The 15,974-nt window shown below is 40.4% G+C and overlaps 1 protein-coding gene across 3 annotated transcripts in view; it reads left to right on the top strand.

Moving 5' to 3' along the window:
- The first annotated feature begins 1,891 nt into the window (after nt 1-1,891).
- Nucleotides 1,892-15,974, top strand: part of UGGT2 (UDP-glucose glycoprotein glucosyltransferase 2) — an 88,423-nt gene continuing 74,340 nt past the window's right edge. For all 3 annotated transcript variants that reach the window (XR_014026302.1, XM_081326764.1, XM_081326763.1), the window contains exons 1-2: nt 1,892-2,113; nt 6,291-6,373. Coding sequence is in view for 2 of the 3 variants with exons in the window: in XM_081326764.1 (XP_081182890.1) it covers nt 1,968-2,113; nt 6,291-6,373 (229 nt within the window). In the remaining variant the exon portion in view is untranslated. The remainder of the gene's footprint in view (nt 2,114-6,290; nt 6,374-15,974) is intronic.

Raw genomic sequence — 15,974 nt, forward strand, 5'->3', positions numbered from 1 at the left:
TACTTTGGGACAATAATGATTAGATGATATTTTTGGAAAACATTTAAATCACTAGTGGGGAAATGATTCTTATTTTGTAGATGACTGCAAAAACAGCAATACAGAGTTAATTTAAAAGGTGCATAATCTTCCATAGATTTAATTTGGAAAATTAATACCATATCTGGGATCAAAGAGTAAACTAAACTCTGAATAATAGCAATAGGAATAGCAATAGGACTTAAACTTATATACTGCTTCAAAACCGCCCTCTCTAAGCAGTATACAGAGTCAGCGTATGGCCCTCAACAATCTGGGTCCTCATTTTACTGACCTCGGAAGGATGGAAGTCTGAGTCAACCTTGAGCCAGTCAGAGTCGAATTCCTGGCCACAAGCAGTCAATTAGCCTGCGATACTTCATTCTAAATACTTGCGCCATCAGTGTCCAACTATTGCATATGTGAAAGTGTAAAAAACAGTATGACACCTCTCTGGTGGTGCTTCAGAGTTCTACTGAAGATGATATTGCTGCTCCATGACAATGGGCAACGTGTACTCTTCAATAGGCAAAAGGACTGCTTTCACTGAACCCGACTCCTACCCACCTATTTTCCTAGCCCTCTCTTGGGAATTGAAGTGAATCCCTACGCTTCAGTTCCTGGGATCCCCATTTTCTTCCATTATTTTTTGCCCAAGGGTATGTTCACTTACTCTGGAAGCCACCTTCTTTCCCTCGAGTTGTCCTTGACCTGCCTCTGCTGTCTACTGTTGTGTAGCCGGTTCTTTGCAGGCAGTAAGCGAGATGGAAGGTTGCAAACAGGAACATGCTTTATTTGAGTCAAGCAGAACAGAACTGAAACAGTGGCTACTGCACAGCTACTTATACGGTTGGCCACTAGGCGGTGACCATTCCCGCCCCAAATCAACCAATGATCTTCTTGAAGACAGCAAGTCTGGCTTAGTCAGTGACCATTACACAGACATACCATTGAGCAACCCTTAAGCAGCATTCAAACAGACACATGAATCAGTACAAGTAAAAAACCCAATACATTACATCTCCCACCAAACAGACTTGGGGGTCACTACTCCTTTCCTTGTTTTCTTCTAAAAAAAATGGCAGCAGTTGCTATATTGTTGGGGGGGGAAACCCTGTGTAATTCACGTTAAGAATCATGACACGCTGGTTCGTGATTATTGTAACCATAATTTACTCAGTTAATCAAGTTGCCTGGGTTCATGCAACATACAAACAAATGGCTACATTATATTTGCTACCTTATATTTACTTTGTATTTTTATGCGGCTGAGACAGTGCATTAGCAGCATTGCTATCTTCATCAGGGGCAGCGAGTAACGATCACCTGTCCTGGCAGTTTCATATAGATAGATGTTAAACATGAGCGGAGAAATCTGGGGTACCCCATAATATAGGGGGCGAGGCTGGGTCCGTCACTCCGGATCATATAAAGTGACTCTTTAAAAAGTCATTTTGAGCTGTACGTTATCCTCGCCTGGTGAATCCTTGAGGTTCACTCAGACTCGATGTAATGGAAGAGCAGGTTAGCAATTGACTGAGACAGTCTGGGAAAAACAATGAGGATTGCAAAGAGGGAAGAGAAGGAAATAGCAAGTCAATCTCCGCAGGCAATTTCCCAGTGGCGATCGTCTTCTGACCTTAAAGCGCGCGCGTAAATCCTGGGTAGGAATGCGCGCCCCCCCCCCTCACGCCCCGTCTGCCCTTCAGGCCCCTCCCCTTTGTAGGCCTCCCCGGGCCGCCGCTGTTGCGTTCGTTGCCGATTGGTCCAAGGAAAGCTCCAATGGGAACCGCGAGACCCGAAGGCTGGACCAAAGGGGGCGGGCAAGCCGGGAATGACCAAAGGGATTGGCTCGCGAGATAAGAGACTGGACTGAAGCTTTGCGTGGCAGCCGCTTCGGGCGATTTCTTTCTTTCTTTCTTTCTTTTTTAAAGGCAAAACTCGACAGGATGGTGGCCGGACCGGTGCCGCTTTTTGTGGCCGGGATGCTCTTCCTTAGTGTAGGGCCGCGAGGCGCCCAAAGCGCCCCGCGCAAGGCGGTCACTGCCCGGCTGGCGGCCAAGTGGCCGGCGACCCCGCTGCTTCTGGAGGCCAGGTGCGTGCGTTGCGTGCGTGGAGGAGGAGGAGGAGAAGGAAAGCATGCCCGGGAAAGCAGAGGCTTTCCCCGTGCCCACTTCCCGAGAAAAGCTCCCTCCGCGGTGGGCTTTGGGCGGGGGTGGCCCGGGGCACTCTAAGCGCCGCCTGCCCTCTGCCCCAAATTGGTAGGAAAAAAAAAAGACGAGGAGACGAGAAAAGAGTTAGTCCAGCGGCGCAAGTTAAGAGGAGCGTGTGGAAGTCCTTGCGCAACCTTCTCTAGGCGAGTGCCTTCCAGATGTGTGTTGATGCTAAGTTTTGGAGTGCCTTGTGTGTGAATGGACGAAGAAGCTTGTAGACCTCAAGAGCTGAGATGCAGGATGTGTGTTGCTGCGTTACAGGTACTCCTCGACTTGCAACCATTTGTTTATAGTCGTGAAACCATTTCAAGTTGCAATGACACTGAAAAAAGTGACTTGAGACCCTTATCTCTGTGATCGGAATTCGGATGCTTGATAACTGGCATGTATTTGTGACAGTTATAGTGTCCTGGGGTCATGTGATCACCTTTTGCAACCTTCTGACAAGCAAAGTCAATGGGGAAGCGGGACTCACTGAACATCTGTGTTACTAACTTAACAACTGCAGCGATTCGCCTAACAACTGTGGCAAGAAAGGTTGTAAAATGGGACAAAACTCACTTAGAACTGTCCTGCTCGGTAATGGAAATTTGGACTTAATTGTGGTTGTAAGTCGAGGTCTACCTGTATTATCCCACTTTTTGTCTGGAGAGCTCAAGAACCCTTACATGGGTCTTCCCATTAGCAACCACACATAAGATACAATGGCATCATGCAAACTGGGTAGTTTTCATCAGTTGCATCATGACGCAAGGGACACACAGCACGTTATTCACATCATTTAGACAAAGACATCAAAATGTGTGATGACCACTCTGTTTCCCTCCATGGGTCTCCTCCCAGTCTATCTCTGCAGCAACCTCATGAGGTAGATCAGGCTGAGGGAGACTGACAGAAAATATACAATGACTCCATAATTACAGTAGAAACTCCAATGTGGGTCCCTTGCCCAAATGTAGCATTAATCATTACACAACATGGATTAAATACCTTCTGCAACTATCCTAACAAAACACGAGATTGAGCAAGCAAGGAGAGAGTGCATTAAGATCTGGCTTTGGATTACATTTGATGATGGAAATTCACTGGATGCTTGGAAATAATTGCTTTCATTCCAACCCATTTCAGTAGGTCTCTTGTAAGATCATTCTTGAGCTACTTGGAGAAGTGAAATAAAAAATAATACATCGCATTGTTTGTCAGCAGACATCTATATGTGTTGTACCGTATGCCTGTTTTTGGGACCTAGTCCTGGATATATCCCAAAGATTGAAATTTTAGGAAGACTATTTCAAAACAAGAGGGTTGAAGTTGCAAACTGCTAATTAAGTACTATAGATTATTAATTTCCAAGTTTTTCTATTTTCAACCATTAAGTATGCTTATTTTAATCTCCATAAAGAAGAGACAGTAAAGTGGTGACTGGGTGTTGTTTTAACAGGTCCTATAATGGGGGAAAAATTGACAATATTTGTGGAATTCAAATGATCCTGTGACATGGTATTTACTGAGTGAGGAAAAATAGGCAATTGATGAAACATGTAACAACAATATAACCCAAATGTGCCTATATTGTACTTGCATTGTGAAACGCAAATACATAAGTCATAGAGCTTGTGTCATGACATTGTAATGTATGTTTCATCTTTTTAATGAAACCCCCTGTTCCTGTAGATGTTTAGTCCTTTGAATCTGATTCCAATATCTTAGGACTTCTTTTCTAGTAATGTTCTCTGGATATGATGAACTCCCAGAAATCTTAGCCAGTATAATGAACAGATACTTTGACTAGAAATTATAATATAACACATGTGTAATAGGCATTATAAGGTAACAGAATGCTAGCAAAAAAACCTTCATTTTTCAACACATATATATATCAAAATTTGGTGCTTTGATGTTGGTTCTTTACATGATGTTTCAGTCTTTGCATATTGCTACTTTACATAAATATGGGTGTGCACGCACATGTTTATATATTCAACATGAGTAAAGTAATGAAGAGTGGAAAAATACTTGATACTGTATAGTTGAGAAATATTCTCTACTGCTCGGATGATGTATTGCCTAGCAATCAGTGGTGTACAGTTGGGCAGCTGGTTGTTCCTTTGACTGCCCTCAAAATAGATGCAAACTATGTCTTAGCAATAAACAAGTCAGCTATCTGTCCTCTGAGATTCTTTTGAAAACTTTGATGTTGGTTAAATGTTTGCTTCTGTTAATAATGCACAAGTTGCTGTATTTTCAGTAAAATAAATAATCCAGTTGATCACTTAATTTTTGACTTTGTACTATTAATGTAGGGAGACAGGAGAAATGAGAGAACCTTTTTATCAGCTCAGCTAATATAGATAATTATGACTGATGCCAAAAACTATAATTCAGCCATATTTGAAGGATTACAAATCCCCACCCACTTCTAGGTTGGATCCTGAACAAGTTAATCACTGAAATAAATAGTGCAAGATTGAGATATATTGAGTTAGTATGACCAATTGTTGGATAGATATACAAATTACATTCATCAGCTATTTATTATTCAAAGTATAATGGATAAATTGCAATTAGCCAAATTCATACAAGATGTTGAGTCAAAGTCAAATAATTTACATTATGGCTGTGAGCCAATTATGCAAAAATGTTTATATTCTTAATGTACATTGAACAGTGAAAGGCAGGAATAGGTATTAGGGGTAGAAAAAAGTACGTGAATTAAAATCTTATCTTATGGATTTTATCTAAGTAACATCCAGTGAAATCTCTTGGTGGAGCAGTGGGCTAATGCCTCCTTAAGTAACACCAGCTGCCTGCAATTAGTGCAGGTTCGCATCCCACCAGGCTCAAGGTTGACTCAGCCTTCCATCCTTCCGAGGTAGGTAAAATGAGGACCCAGATTGTTGGGGGCAATTAAGCTGACTTTGTAATAATGCCGCTTGGGGGGGGGGGGCGTGAAAGCCCTAATAAGCAGGCATATACATAGAATGAAGGCTACTGCTAAGCTTGTAAGCCGCCCTGAGTCTTCGGAGAAGGGCGGGATATAAATGGAATTAAAAATAAAAAAAATAAAAAATACATGCAAAATGTACATATTTTGAGTCTCTGTTTGCTGTCTATATTCAGTAGTCTCAAAAGTTACAAATATTGTATAAGGGAAGGAATGTAGAGCTTCCGTACTTCTCATATTGTGGTATTCATTAGCCCAGCTTATATTACTTGTCTAATGGGTTCTCAGCCAGCGGAATGCTATGATTCTTAATTATTTTTATGAGGGTGAATATTATTAGTCTCAACAATTACACCTCTATAAAGTAACAGAGATCTTTGCAGAACAATCCTAAGCATGTTTTCTCATATAGCCATTAATTTCAAGTAGAACTGAAATTACTGAAAACTATCAAGATGCATTAATGGGATCATAAACCTATTGACCACCTTAAATTCTTTTGACTTCAGTATAATACAGTTACATATATCTTTTTTAGCACTTTGACTTGAATTATTAGTCTATAGTATAGGAACCTTTCTAAGCAAAGCTATATAAAGGTAGTTGTAAAGTATTTTGAATTTTGAAAATTTAATGAAGTATTTTGACTTACAGGATAAACATTTTATTTTTTCTTTCAAAATCAGTGGAAGACTATATGTACTCATCGACATACAACCGTAATGAAACCTGCCCATTACAGTTGTATGTTGTGATGGTCATAAAGTGGATCCTCATGTGACCAGATTAGATTTTGTAACTTTTTTGTGGTAATTGTTAAATGAATGCTGCATTGTTTGATATGGAGCATTTTTGCAGAAAACTGAAATAATGGCCAGTTTTTGACAAAAAAAGAGGTAAATTGCAATCATGTGACCACGAGATGCTGCAAATGGCCATAAATGTGAGCTGTAAGTACCTTTTGGGGGTGTGTGTCTGTCATTGACTTCACATAGTTGTTAAGTGACCAGTCATATGTCAAGGACCAGCTGTGCATTCTTATAAATATTTAGATTTTTCTTTAAAAAAATATCTGTTATGAACTATATTAATTTTTTTAATATACATTTTAACAGTGAATTCATTGCAGAAGAAAGCAATGAGAAATTCTGGCAGTTTTTGGAAACGGTGAAAGAACTAACAATATATCAAAAAGGAGGTAAGCAATATACATTGTCAAATCTTTATTTGAATAACTATATAATTTAAAACTGTATTTCAATATGGAACATAGAATAACAGAGTTGGAAGGAACTTTGGAGGTCATCTAGTCCAACTCCCTGTACAAGCAGGAGAGTCTATACCAATTCAGACAAGTGGTTGTCCAGTCTCTTCTTAAAAACCTTCTGTGATGGGGCACTCACAACTTCTGAAGACAAGGCATTCCATTAGTTGATTATTCTCACTGTTAGGAAATTTCTCCTTAGTTCTAGGTTGATTCTCTCCCTGATTAGTTTCCATCCATTGTTTCTTGTCTTGCCTTCTGTCTTTGGAAAATAGATTGACCCCCGCTATCATATCACACCTAGTCCTTCTTTTTACTAATCTAGACATACTCAGTTCTTGCACCCATTCTCAACATCTTTTATACAACATAGTGACCAAAATTGGGTGTGGTGTTCTAAGTGTAGTCCTACTAAGGCTTTATAAAGTGGTACTAATCTGTCATGTGATCTTGATTCTATCCCTCTATCAATGCAGCATAGGAGTGCTTTGGCTTTTTTGGCTGCTGCCACATACTGCTGGCTCATATTTAAATGATTGTCCACTAGGACTCCATGATCCTAGTGTCGTCTGCAAATTTGATGAGTTTCCCTTCTATTCCCTCATCTAAACCATTTATGAAGATGTTGAAGAGTTCTGGGCCTAAAAGAGAACCTTGGGGTACCCCACTGCTTACTTCCCTCCATGTAGATGTAGTTCCATTAAAGATTACATGTTGAGTGCAGTTTTTCAGCCCGTTACAAATCCATCTGGTGGAGATGCTGTCTATCCCACATTTTTCTAGCTTACCAAGAAGTAAGTTGTGGTCTACATTGTTAAATGCTTTACTGAAATCTATCCTATGGTCTCTTCATAAGCAGCAACCATCCCGAGCACAAGTGTGTGATCTCCCTTATCTAGAAAGGTTTCAAATAAGTGATCTATTCACCAGTTCTATTGAGATGCCTCCACTGGGAATATGGAAAGAATATCTTTTTTAATTTGATAATAGGTTTCTCCAATTATTTGGCTTCTCCAGTTATTTGGCCTGTGGTCCTCATCTGAGAGGAATGAAGGGCAATGTAGTTCCAATGTACCTCAAGGATATAACATTGGTAAAAACTTTCCCAGCATTTTATAAAACCCAGTATCATCTTTGGTGACATATAAGGTTTTTACTTGTATAAAAGGTAAAGGTTCCCCCGCACATGCGTGCTAGTCGTTTCCAACTCTAGGGGCCGGTGCTCATCTCCGTTTCAAAGCCGAAGAGCCAGTGTTTGTCCGAGGACGTCTCCGTGGTCATGTGGCTGGCATAACTAGATGCCAAAGGCCCACGGAGCGCTGTTACCTTCCCACCGGAGTGGTCCCTATTTTTCTACTTGCATTTTTTACATGCTTTCGAACTGCTAGGTTAGCAGAAGCTGGGACGAGTAACAGGCGCTCACTCTGCTACGCGGCACTCGGGATTCGGCCCGCCAAACTGCCAACCTTCTGATCGACAAGCTCAGCGTCCTAACCCACTGAGCCACCGCATCCCTTTTTTTTACTTGTATAGCAATCCCAAAATATGAATTGTGTATTGGAACAGATCCATGAGGCAGAGTCATTAAAGGATAATATTCAAGTGAGTTGCCCTGGATTGAACAAGAATTTAAGTGACTTATTCTATTGTAACAGGTGGTATAATACTAGGGCTTGTAAAATTAAGGCCTTTATTATCTAACTCAAATGTTAAAAGACAGATTTTTACAAAGAACAAAACTAAATTAAAGTACTTTTGAAAATAAATTGCCTCAGTTATAGAAAACCTCTGTAGGTACAGGAAGAATTCTGAGGCAACATGAGAACGCTGCTTCTTTTTTCTAGTTTCATTTTAAGTTTTGCCATCCAAAGATTGTATAGAAAGGAAACATTTCAAAACATTGGTTGAAGATGAATTTTAAATCTGTACTGATGTCTGTCAGGGCTGCCATCCTGCTACACTAGCCATGCTTCGCCAGATGCCAGCCTGTCATAGGCAATGGGGGGAGGGAGCTGTGGGGAGGTAGAGGGGAGCTGGGATGAGGGGAATCAGAACTATTCTTTGTGCTGTCCCGTGGGAGCCGTGGGCCATTCCAAGGTCATGGAATGGAATGTAACGCCATCTAGCCCACCAAGCCAAGGACTGTTACCAAAACAATTTGTTTGAATGTAATTGGATAATTTAAGATAACCAGGGGAAAGGTGGGGAGAAGGGAAAAGTTAAGCAGATGCTTTGGGCATGAAACGTCAGATCCGGCTTTGCTACTCTGTAATCACTTGCCTTTAGTAAAGTGTACTTTCATTAACAATGGATTTTAGAGTCTTTCTTCTCTAACTGACCAATTTGGGAAAGCTGACATTGCCTCTGTTTGAAAATTGGAGAAGTACTAGCCCAAATTTACCCACTTAATTTCTGTAGCTGAGGGAGAGGGGAGCATGAGCTTGGCTTCGTCAGTTCCCGTCTAAAACATTAACCAATATATCAGACTTGGGCACATTTGTAGTATAGATCTGCTAAATGAATGCATGACTGAGTTTCTTTGGCCAGACTAAGAGTGGCAAATAACAGTGCTTGTTTTCCCCTTGCAAATGATGAACCTCAGTGTGAATTGGGACATATGTGCCTGTACATTTATTTCTGTGAGTAGCAACAATTGCTGTGGCTACCATTTGGGAATGATTGTACTCATCATCTACATGGAAGTTGCCTTAGGAAAAAATAACTTGTAAATTGCTCTCAAATTCTCTCAGTGAATATACAAAACAACATGTAGAACATTATACAAACATAAGATATATGGTACTGTGCCAAACCATTGTCTCTGGAGGCTTGCCTAGGTAAATCATTCTATGGTTTCCACTAAGTAGTACAGATTATTTTGTTCAGTGTAGACCTTTGTTTTGTGATGTATGTGTTGATTTTTTACTAGTGAAGCGCTGGTTTTTCTAATTTTTATTGATCTTGATTTTACGGCATCTATTTTTGTTAAACTTTCAGAATCTTGGAACTGGGAGTATATAAATGAATGAATAAATGAGTGATTTCCCCCCCCCAAAAAAAAATCATTCATGCTGTGTTTTTATACTTATTTTAGGGGTTGTCATGTTTATTTCTTAAATTCCAAGGGGATTGTTCCCATTCTCTTTGTTTGGCATTCAGATGGCCTTTTGTTCCCTGTAATTTTTTCATTAGTTATCTGCTGTTCCTGTCACTTCTTATCTCTGATTGCTGGCACTTGGCTGGCCAATATTTTTTTTTGTATCCTTCCTCTCTTGAGTTATATGAACATCTTTAACCAAACTATTTTGCCTTGAATGCCAGAACTGACTAGGTTTTGTTGAATATACTTTATTATTTAAAGTTTAAGAACAAGTTGTGATTGTATTTGTGACAGATTTGCCTTGCTGTGTTTTGCATTTATTTATTTATTTATTTATTGATGGGATTTATATCCCGCCCTATCTCCCGAAGGACTCAGGGCGGCTAACAACAAAACATATAATAAGTACATAAATCAAGATAAAATGAAATTGAGAACATCAGTGCAATAAAAAATTAGAGAATTTTAAAAATGAATTAAAAATACTAAATATAAATTAATTAAAATGCCTGTTAGTCTAGGTCAGCCTGGTGGAACAGGTGTGTTTTGAGGCCGCGGCGAAAGGATTGGAGGTTTTGGGCCATCCGAAGCTCAGGGGGGAGCTGATTCCATAGGGTTGGCGCTCCCACAGAGAAGGCCCTCCCCCTGGGGGTCGCCAGCCGACATTGCCTAGCTGACGGTACCCTGAGGAGGCCTTCTCTGTGTGAGCGTACTGGACGATGGGAATTTGTTCCCGGCAGCAGATGGTCCTGCAAGTATCCCGGACCTAAGCCATGTAGGGCTTTAAAGGTAAGTACCAGCGCCTTAAATCTCACCCGGAGGGCAACTGGTAGCCAATGCAGCTCACGCAGGAGGGGTGTAATATGGGAGTATCGGGGAGCTCCCATCACAACCCGTGCAGCTGCATTCTGCACCAGCTGAAGCCTCCGGGTGGTCTTCAAGGGCAGCCCCATGTAGAGAGCATTACAGTAATCAATACGGGAGGTAACGAGTGCGTGGGTGACTGTACGTAGGGCATCTCGGTCCAAAAAGGGGCGCAATTGGTATATAAGACGGATCTGTGCAAATGCCCCCCTAGCCACGGCTCCAATGTGATCTTCAAAACTGAGTCGTGAATCTAGGAGGACGCCCAGATTGCGTGCTCTATCAATGGGAGGTAACATCTCTCCTCCTATAGTCAGAGATGGAACCTCTTGGACTAAACGAGATGACGGTATGTACAGCCACTCAGTCTTGGCCGGGTTGAGTCGAAGCCTGTTTTCTCCCATCCAAATCTGTACCGCTTCCAGACAACGGGACATCACATCAAGGGCATCACTGGGTTGGTTCGGGGTGGAGATGAATAGCTGGGTATCATCAGCATATTGATGATATTTCACCCCGAAGCTACGGATGATCTCTCCCAGCGGCTTCATATAGATGTTGAACAGGAGGGGCGAGAGCACCGAACCCTGAGGCACTCCACAATTAAGAGGCCTAGGGCTTGACCTCTGCCCTCCTGCCAACACCGTCTGCGAACGGTCCGAGAGGTAGGAGGAGAACCACCGCAGAATGGTGCCTCCCACTCCCAGCCCCTCAAGACGACGCAGTAAGATACCATGGTCGATGGTATCAAAAGCCGCTGATAGATCTAATAGGACCAGGACAGAGGAATAACCTCTATCTCGGGCCCGCCAGAGATCATTCACCAGCGCGACCAATGCCGTCTCCGTGCTGTGCCCTGGTCTGAAACCCGATTGGTACGGATCTAGTTATTCAGCTTCCTCCAGGTTCAAAGGGAGCTGTCGTGCCACCACGCTCTCAACGACCTTCGCAAGGAAGCGAAGGTTGGAGACAGGACAGAAGTTGTTTAAAACAGCTGGGTCCAGTGCTGGTTTCTTGAGGAGGGGCCTTACCATCGCCTCTTTCAAGGCAGCAGGGAAGTACCCTTCACTCAGTGAGGCATTGATAACTGCTAGGAGCCAGCCTCGTGTAACCTCCCGAGATGCATAGACTAGCCAGGAGGGACACGGGTCCAACAAACATGTGGCGGCACTTAGTTTCCCCATGATCTTGTCCACTTCATCCGGAGTCACAGGATCGAACTCTTCCCAAATGTACTCGGCCAACTTCATCGTTTTCCTCTCGTTAGATACTGCCCAGTCAGAGTCCAGACCAGCCCGAATCTGAGCAATTTTGTCCACCAGATATTTACTAAATTCCTCAGCTCGTCTATGTAGGGGGTCCTCTCCCGTCTCTTGACTTAAAAGGGAGCGGACCACTCTAAATAGGGCGGCCGGGCGATTATCTGCGGACGCAATGAGGGTGGTGAAGTAGGCGCGCTTTGCCACCCTCATTGCCACAAGATAGGATCTAGAAAAGGATCTTAACTGTGTTCGGTCAGACTCAGACCGACTGGCTCTCCAAATGCTCTCTAGGCCCCTTCTCTGGCGCTTCATCTCCCGCAGGTCCTTGGAGAACCAAGGAGCGAGTCGGGACTTGCGCCGGGTCAGAGGCCGCAAAGGGACAACGCGGTCGAGCGCCTCCGAAGCAGCCTGTTGCCAGGCATTAACTAAGGACTCGACCGGGTTGTGGGAGAGGGAGGTGGGAATCGGTCCAAGCGCCATCTGGAATTTAGTCAATCCCAGATTCTGGGTTGAACTGAGAGGTTTAGTCAGGTTTCCTGATTGGCTGAAAAATTATTAATGTAAAGTTATAAAAAATTAACTCTTTCTTCAGAGGCAAAAAAAATTAGCTTTGCTATGGGAATCAAAAGTGAGAATTATGGTGGAATGTACAGAATGTTGCAGACTCTTTTAATAATGCTGATTGTGATCAGATTGTGCTTCTAATTATGTAATTATGGATTGGCTTGAATGTTAGGAAAAAATATTTCTATTTATAAAGTTGTAAAGTTATTTTTCCTAATCTCAGTTGTTATCAGATTCAAAATCATATTCAGCCAACCTGTAACAAATTGTCAGCTCCCAGAGGCAGTATAAAAGAAACGCTCACCACATGCTAGGGTTCTCCACTTACCTCCATTTCTAGATACAATGGAATATTTCCAGTATTAATTGGATTAGAATAGATTACATATTGGGAGTCACAAAGGTAGCAAAACCAAGCTGATCTTGGCTGATGCTGAAAAAACTAAGCAAAGTCAGACACAGTGAATACGGAGATGGGAGAATATAGGGGGGTGTTAGGGCTGTAGACTAGATTGGGTACTCAAGAAAGGAAGAAGGTAATACAACCACTTCTGTATTATTGCCAAAAAACTACATGTTCATTGACTCAAGGGAGATTTATATCACACTTATCTAAAGCTAGTAGGCAAGAAACTAAATTTCCTCACAACTCTTTTCATTTCCTAGGACTCCACATTTTTTCAGTATCTAAAGTCAAGTCAAAGGAAGGACAGCCAGATGTAGTGGGTGAACTTTAGACATAAAGTGTCTCCTGGACTAGATATTCTCCCATCCCCATATCTAATTCTTACATGTTCAAAATGCTTTATTCAATAAAGCAACAGTAATTTAATGTTTCAATTGTTGTGAGGCTGGTGCTTTCAGGTTAATTGTTAGTCCTTCAGGACCTGCCCAGGTGTTCAGTCAAGTTTGGAATTGTAATTGCTATTTGTGAAAAGAGAGTCATGTCCATAATCACTTGGTAGAAACAAAATTCCTGTTTTGTTTCCTTCGGTTTATCCTGACATCAATACCACCTTGATGTTTTTCACTTTTACATGTATACCTTTATGTTGTCTTTTCCTCCACATTATAGGTTTTTTTATTTGACAAAGTGATTAATTTATTTTGCTATTTTTAATCTGCTCAGTAATCCAGGTTCTATGAGAGGATTACAGTTCCCTATGATGTGAACAGTTTTTGAAATATCTTGGAGAACCAGGCAAATAGTAAAATAATGAAAACAATAAAAGTAATTGTAGAAGTTATACAAAGGGATTTCATATCTGCCTTAGGCTCAACCACATAAAAACACAGAGTTGGAAAAGCCCAGCTCCTTGTTTAGTGAGGATCTACTAGAATATTTTTAACGGATGACCATCCACGCTTCTGGTTGAGGTGCTCTACTGCAGTGGTTCTCAACCACAGATCCGTGAACCCTGGGGCGGGGCACTATGTCATCACGGGGTGTCTATGAAGAAATATTATGTTTTGTTAAATGTTATGATTTAAATCTTGAGTTAAGTCTTGGGGTCCATGGCCATGATCCATGGCCACAAAAGGTATTTAAAGGGGGTCCATGGTGAAGAAAAGGTTGAGAACTACTGCTCTAATGAATGAGAACTCACCAATTTATGATCCATTGACTGACAACCCATGTACTCAGGAAGTTTTTCCAGATAACAGTGGAGTAATTGCTCTATAAAAGAGAAAAAAAGCTATTATTAAAGAAAAATAAAAGTGGATATAACTTGCTTGTAAGAAACCCATATTAGAAAAAAGGATAGAAAATAATTGATTTATAAAAAATTAGGTGAAGAATTTATTTCAGCAGGAAGCAGAGTATAAATAGAGTTGTTTTATATATTAACTAAAACCAGAATGTATATTGTTTGACAAATATGATAATTTGTTGGGGTGCAAATGGACTTACATGGGGGCAAGACTGGTGTTAAGAATCTATGCCTCAAGTAAGGATAAAATTACTTTTTACGAACAACGTAAGGACAAAAATAATAGGTCTTTCTTATGAAAATTGATGGGGGTTTGGAATGGTTTAGCCACAACTGGACAGCTCAGAAAAATATTAAAACAACTCAAGGCAAATTTTTAAAGGTTTTTTTTAAATTTGATGAACATTTTCAGGTTGGTTGATGTGTGGAGATGGAAAATGGTAATTTTAGATAGTACGTTTTTCAGAAAGACATAAAACCTTTATAATAATAGACATGATTTGAATTTGAAAGAACTTGATTACTACGATATCTAAAGTAGATATTTTAGCAAATTTTCTCTGATCATACTCCTGTGAGTTTGGTTTACAAAAAGAAATCTAGGTTTTTCACTTGGAGATTAAATGATTCATTGTTACATAAAGAAGTAATAGTGACTAAAAGAGACAATGTTTTGAAAATAATTTAAATTCTTGGGATCAAGTAAAGATCATATTAGAAGTTATTTTATACAACATAATACTGAACTTAAAAAGAAGAGGCAAGTGTAAACATATAGGCTATTTTGGATGAAATAAAAAGAAAAGAAGTGCAAAAAAAATTCCTAGAGAAGATAAATATCATTCAACAATAGCTTTTATAGCTATTGATGTTAACATTAAGAGAAATGGAAATTAAAAAAAATGAATTTGTAAATAAACCAGGGAAATGGTTAATATATAAATTAAGGAAAAGAAGAAAAAATGATACTGAAACGTCAAGAGGAAGATTTTGTATTAATAGATAATGTGACCATGCAAAAAGTATTTCATCAGTATTATTCTAATTTATATAAAGGACAATATATTCCTTTGGACAAAATATATTTGTAAAACCAAAATCTATCAAGGATTTTGGAGAAACAAAGACAAATTATAAACAGACCTACAACAATAAGAGAAGTTTCTGAAGCAATGAAAAAGGATAAACCAGGAAAAGTACCTGGACCAAATTGATTATCAGATTTTCATTTTAAATGTTTTGAGGATGTACTTTTACTATCTCTACAAACTATGATGAACTGTAGTTTCCAGGAGGAAAGATGCAAGAGACTTGGAAAGAGGCTAATATAGCAGTAATATTTAGAGGGACAAAATTTGACTTTTAACAAGTAATTACAGACCAATATCATTATTGAAAATGATTATAAGTTGTTCACAATGATTCTGGATAATAGATTGAAAATAATTCTGCAAGAATTTATTCATGAAGATCAATGTGGGTATTTACCTGTGCTGCCACCACGTGGCTGTTTTGGGGAAATTACAATGTGGGCAGCCAGACCCCTCCTATCCTGTGATGTATTTCCTCTCCCCTCCCCTTTTCTGGGATGGACTTCCTCCTTCTTCATCCCTGGAGATGTTCATTCTCCATTACCGGCAGACATGTGATAACCAGCAGACATGTGCTCCAGATCCACGTGCAGACGCTGGGAGTTATTACCATCTTCTGACCTTGGAATACTGTACAATATCTCCTAACTCACCTTATCATGCTGTAATCTACGCTACATGCAAATAAAGGTATTTCTGGATGATCAAGGTATTTCATGAGTTCAGCTATCTGAAGAGAACTGTTAATAGTGATAATATCATCAATCACAATACAGCAGTTTTGATTCAGAATAGTCAGAAGATGGTAATAACTTGGAATATGCTACAGGTGCTGTGCCTCATACGACCATTTTGCTAAAAATTGTAAAGCCTTTGTCAAGTGCACAGAATGCGATAGCGACAATCATGATACAGCTATGCATCCTGTTCCACTTCTAGGCA

This window comes from Vipera berus, assembly GCF_964194415.1.
Source record: "Vipera berus genome assembly, chromosome: 4".
Classification (NCBI taxonomy): domain Eukaryota; kingdom Metazoa; phylum Chordata; class Lepidosauria; order Squamata; family Viperidae; genus Vipera; species Vipera berus.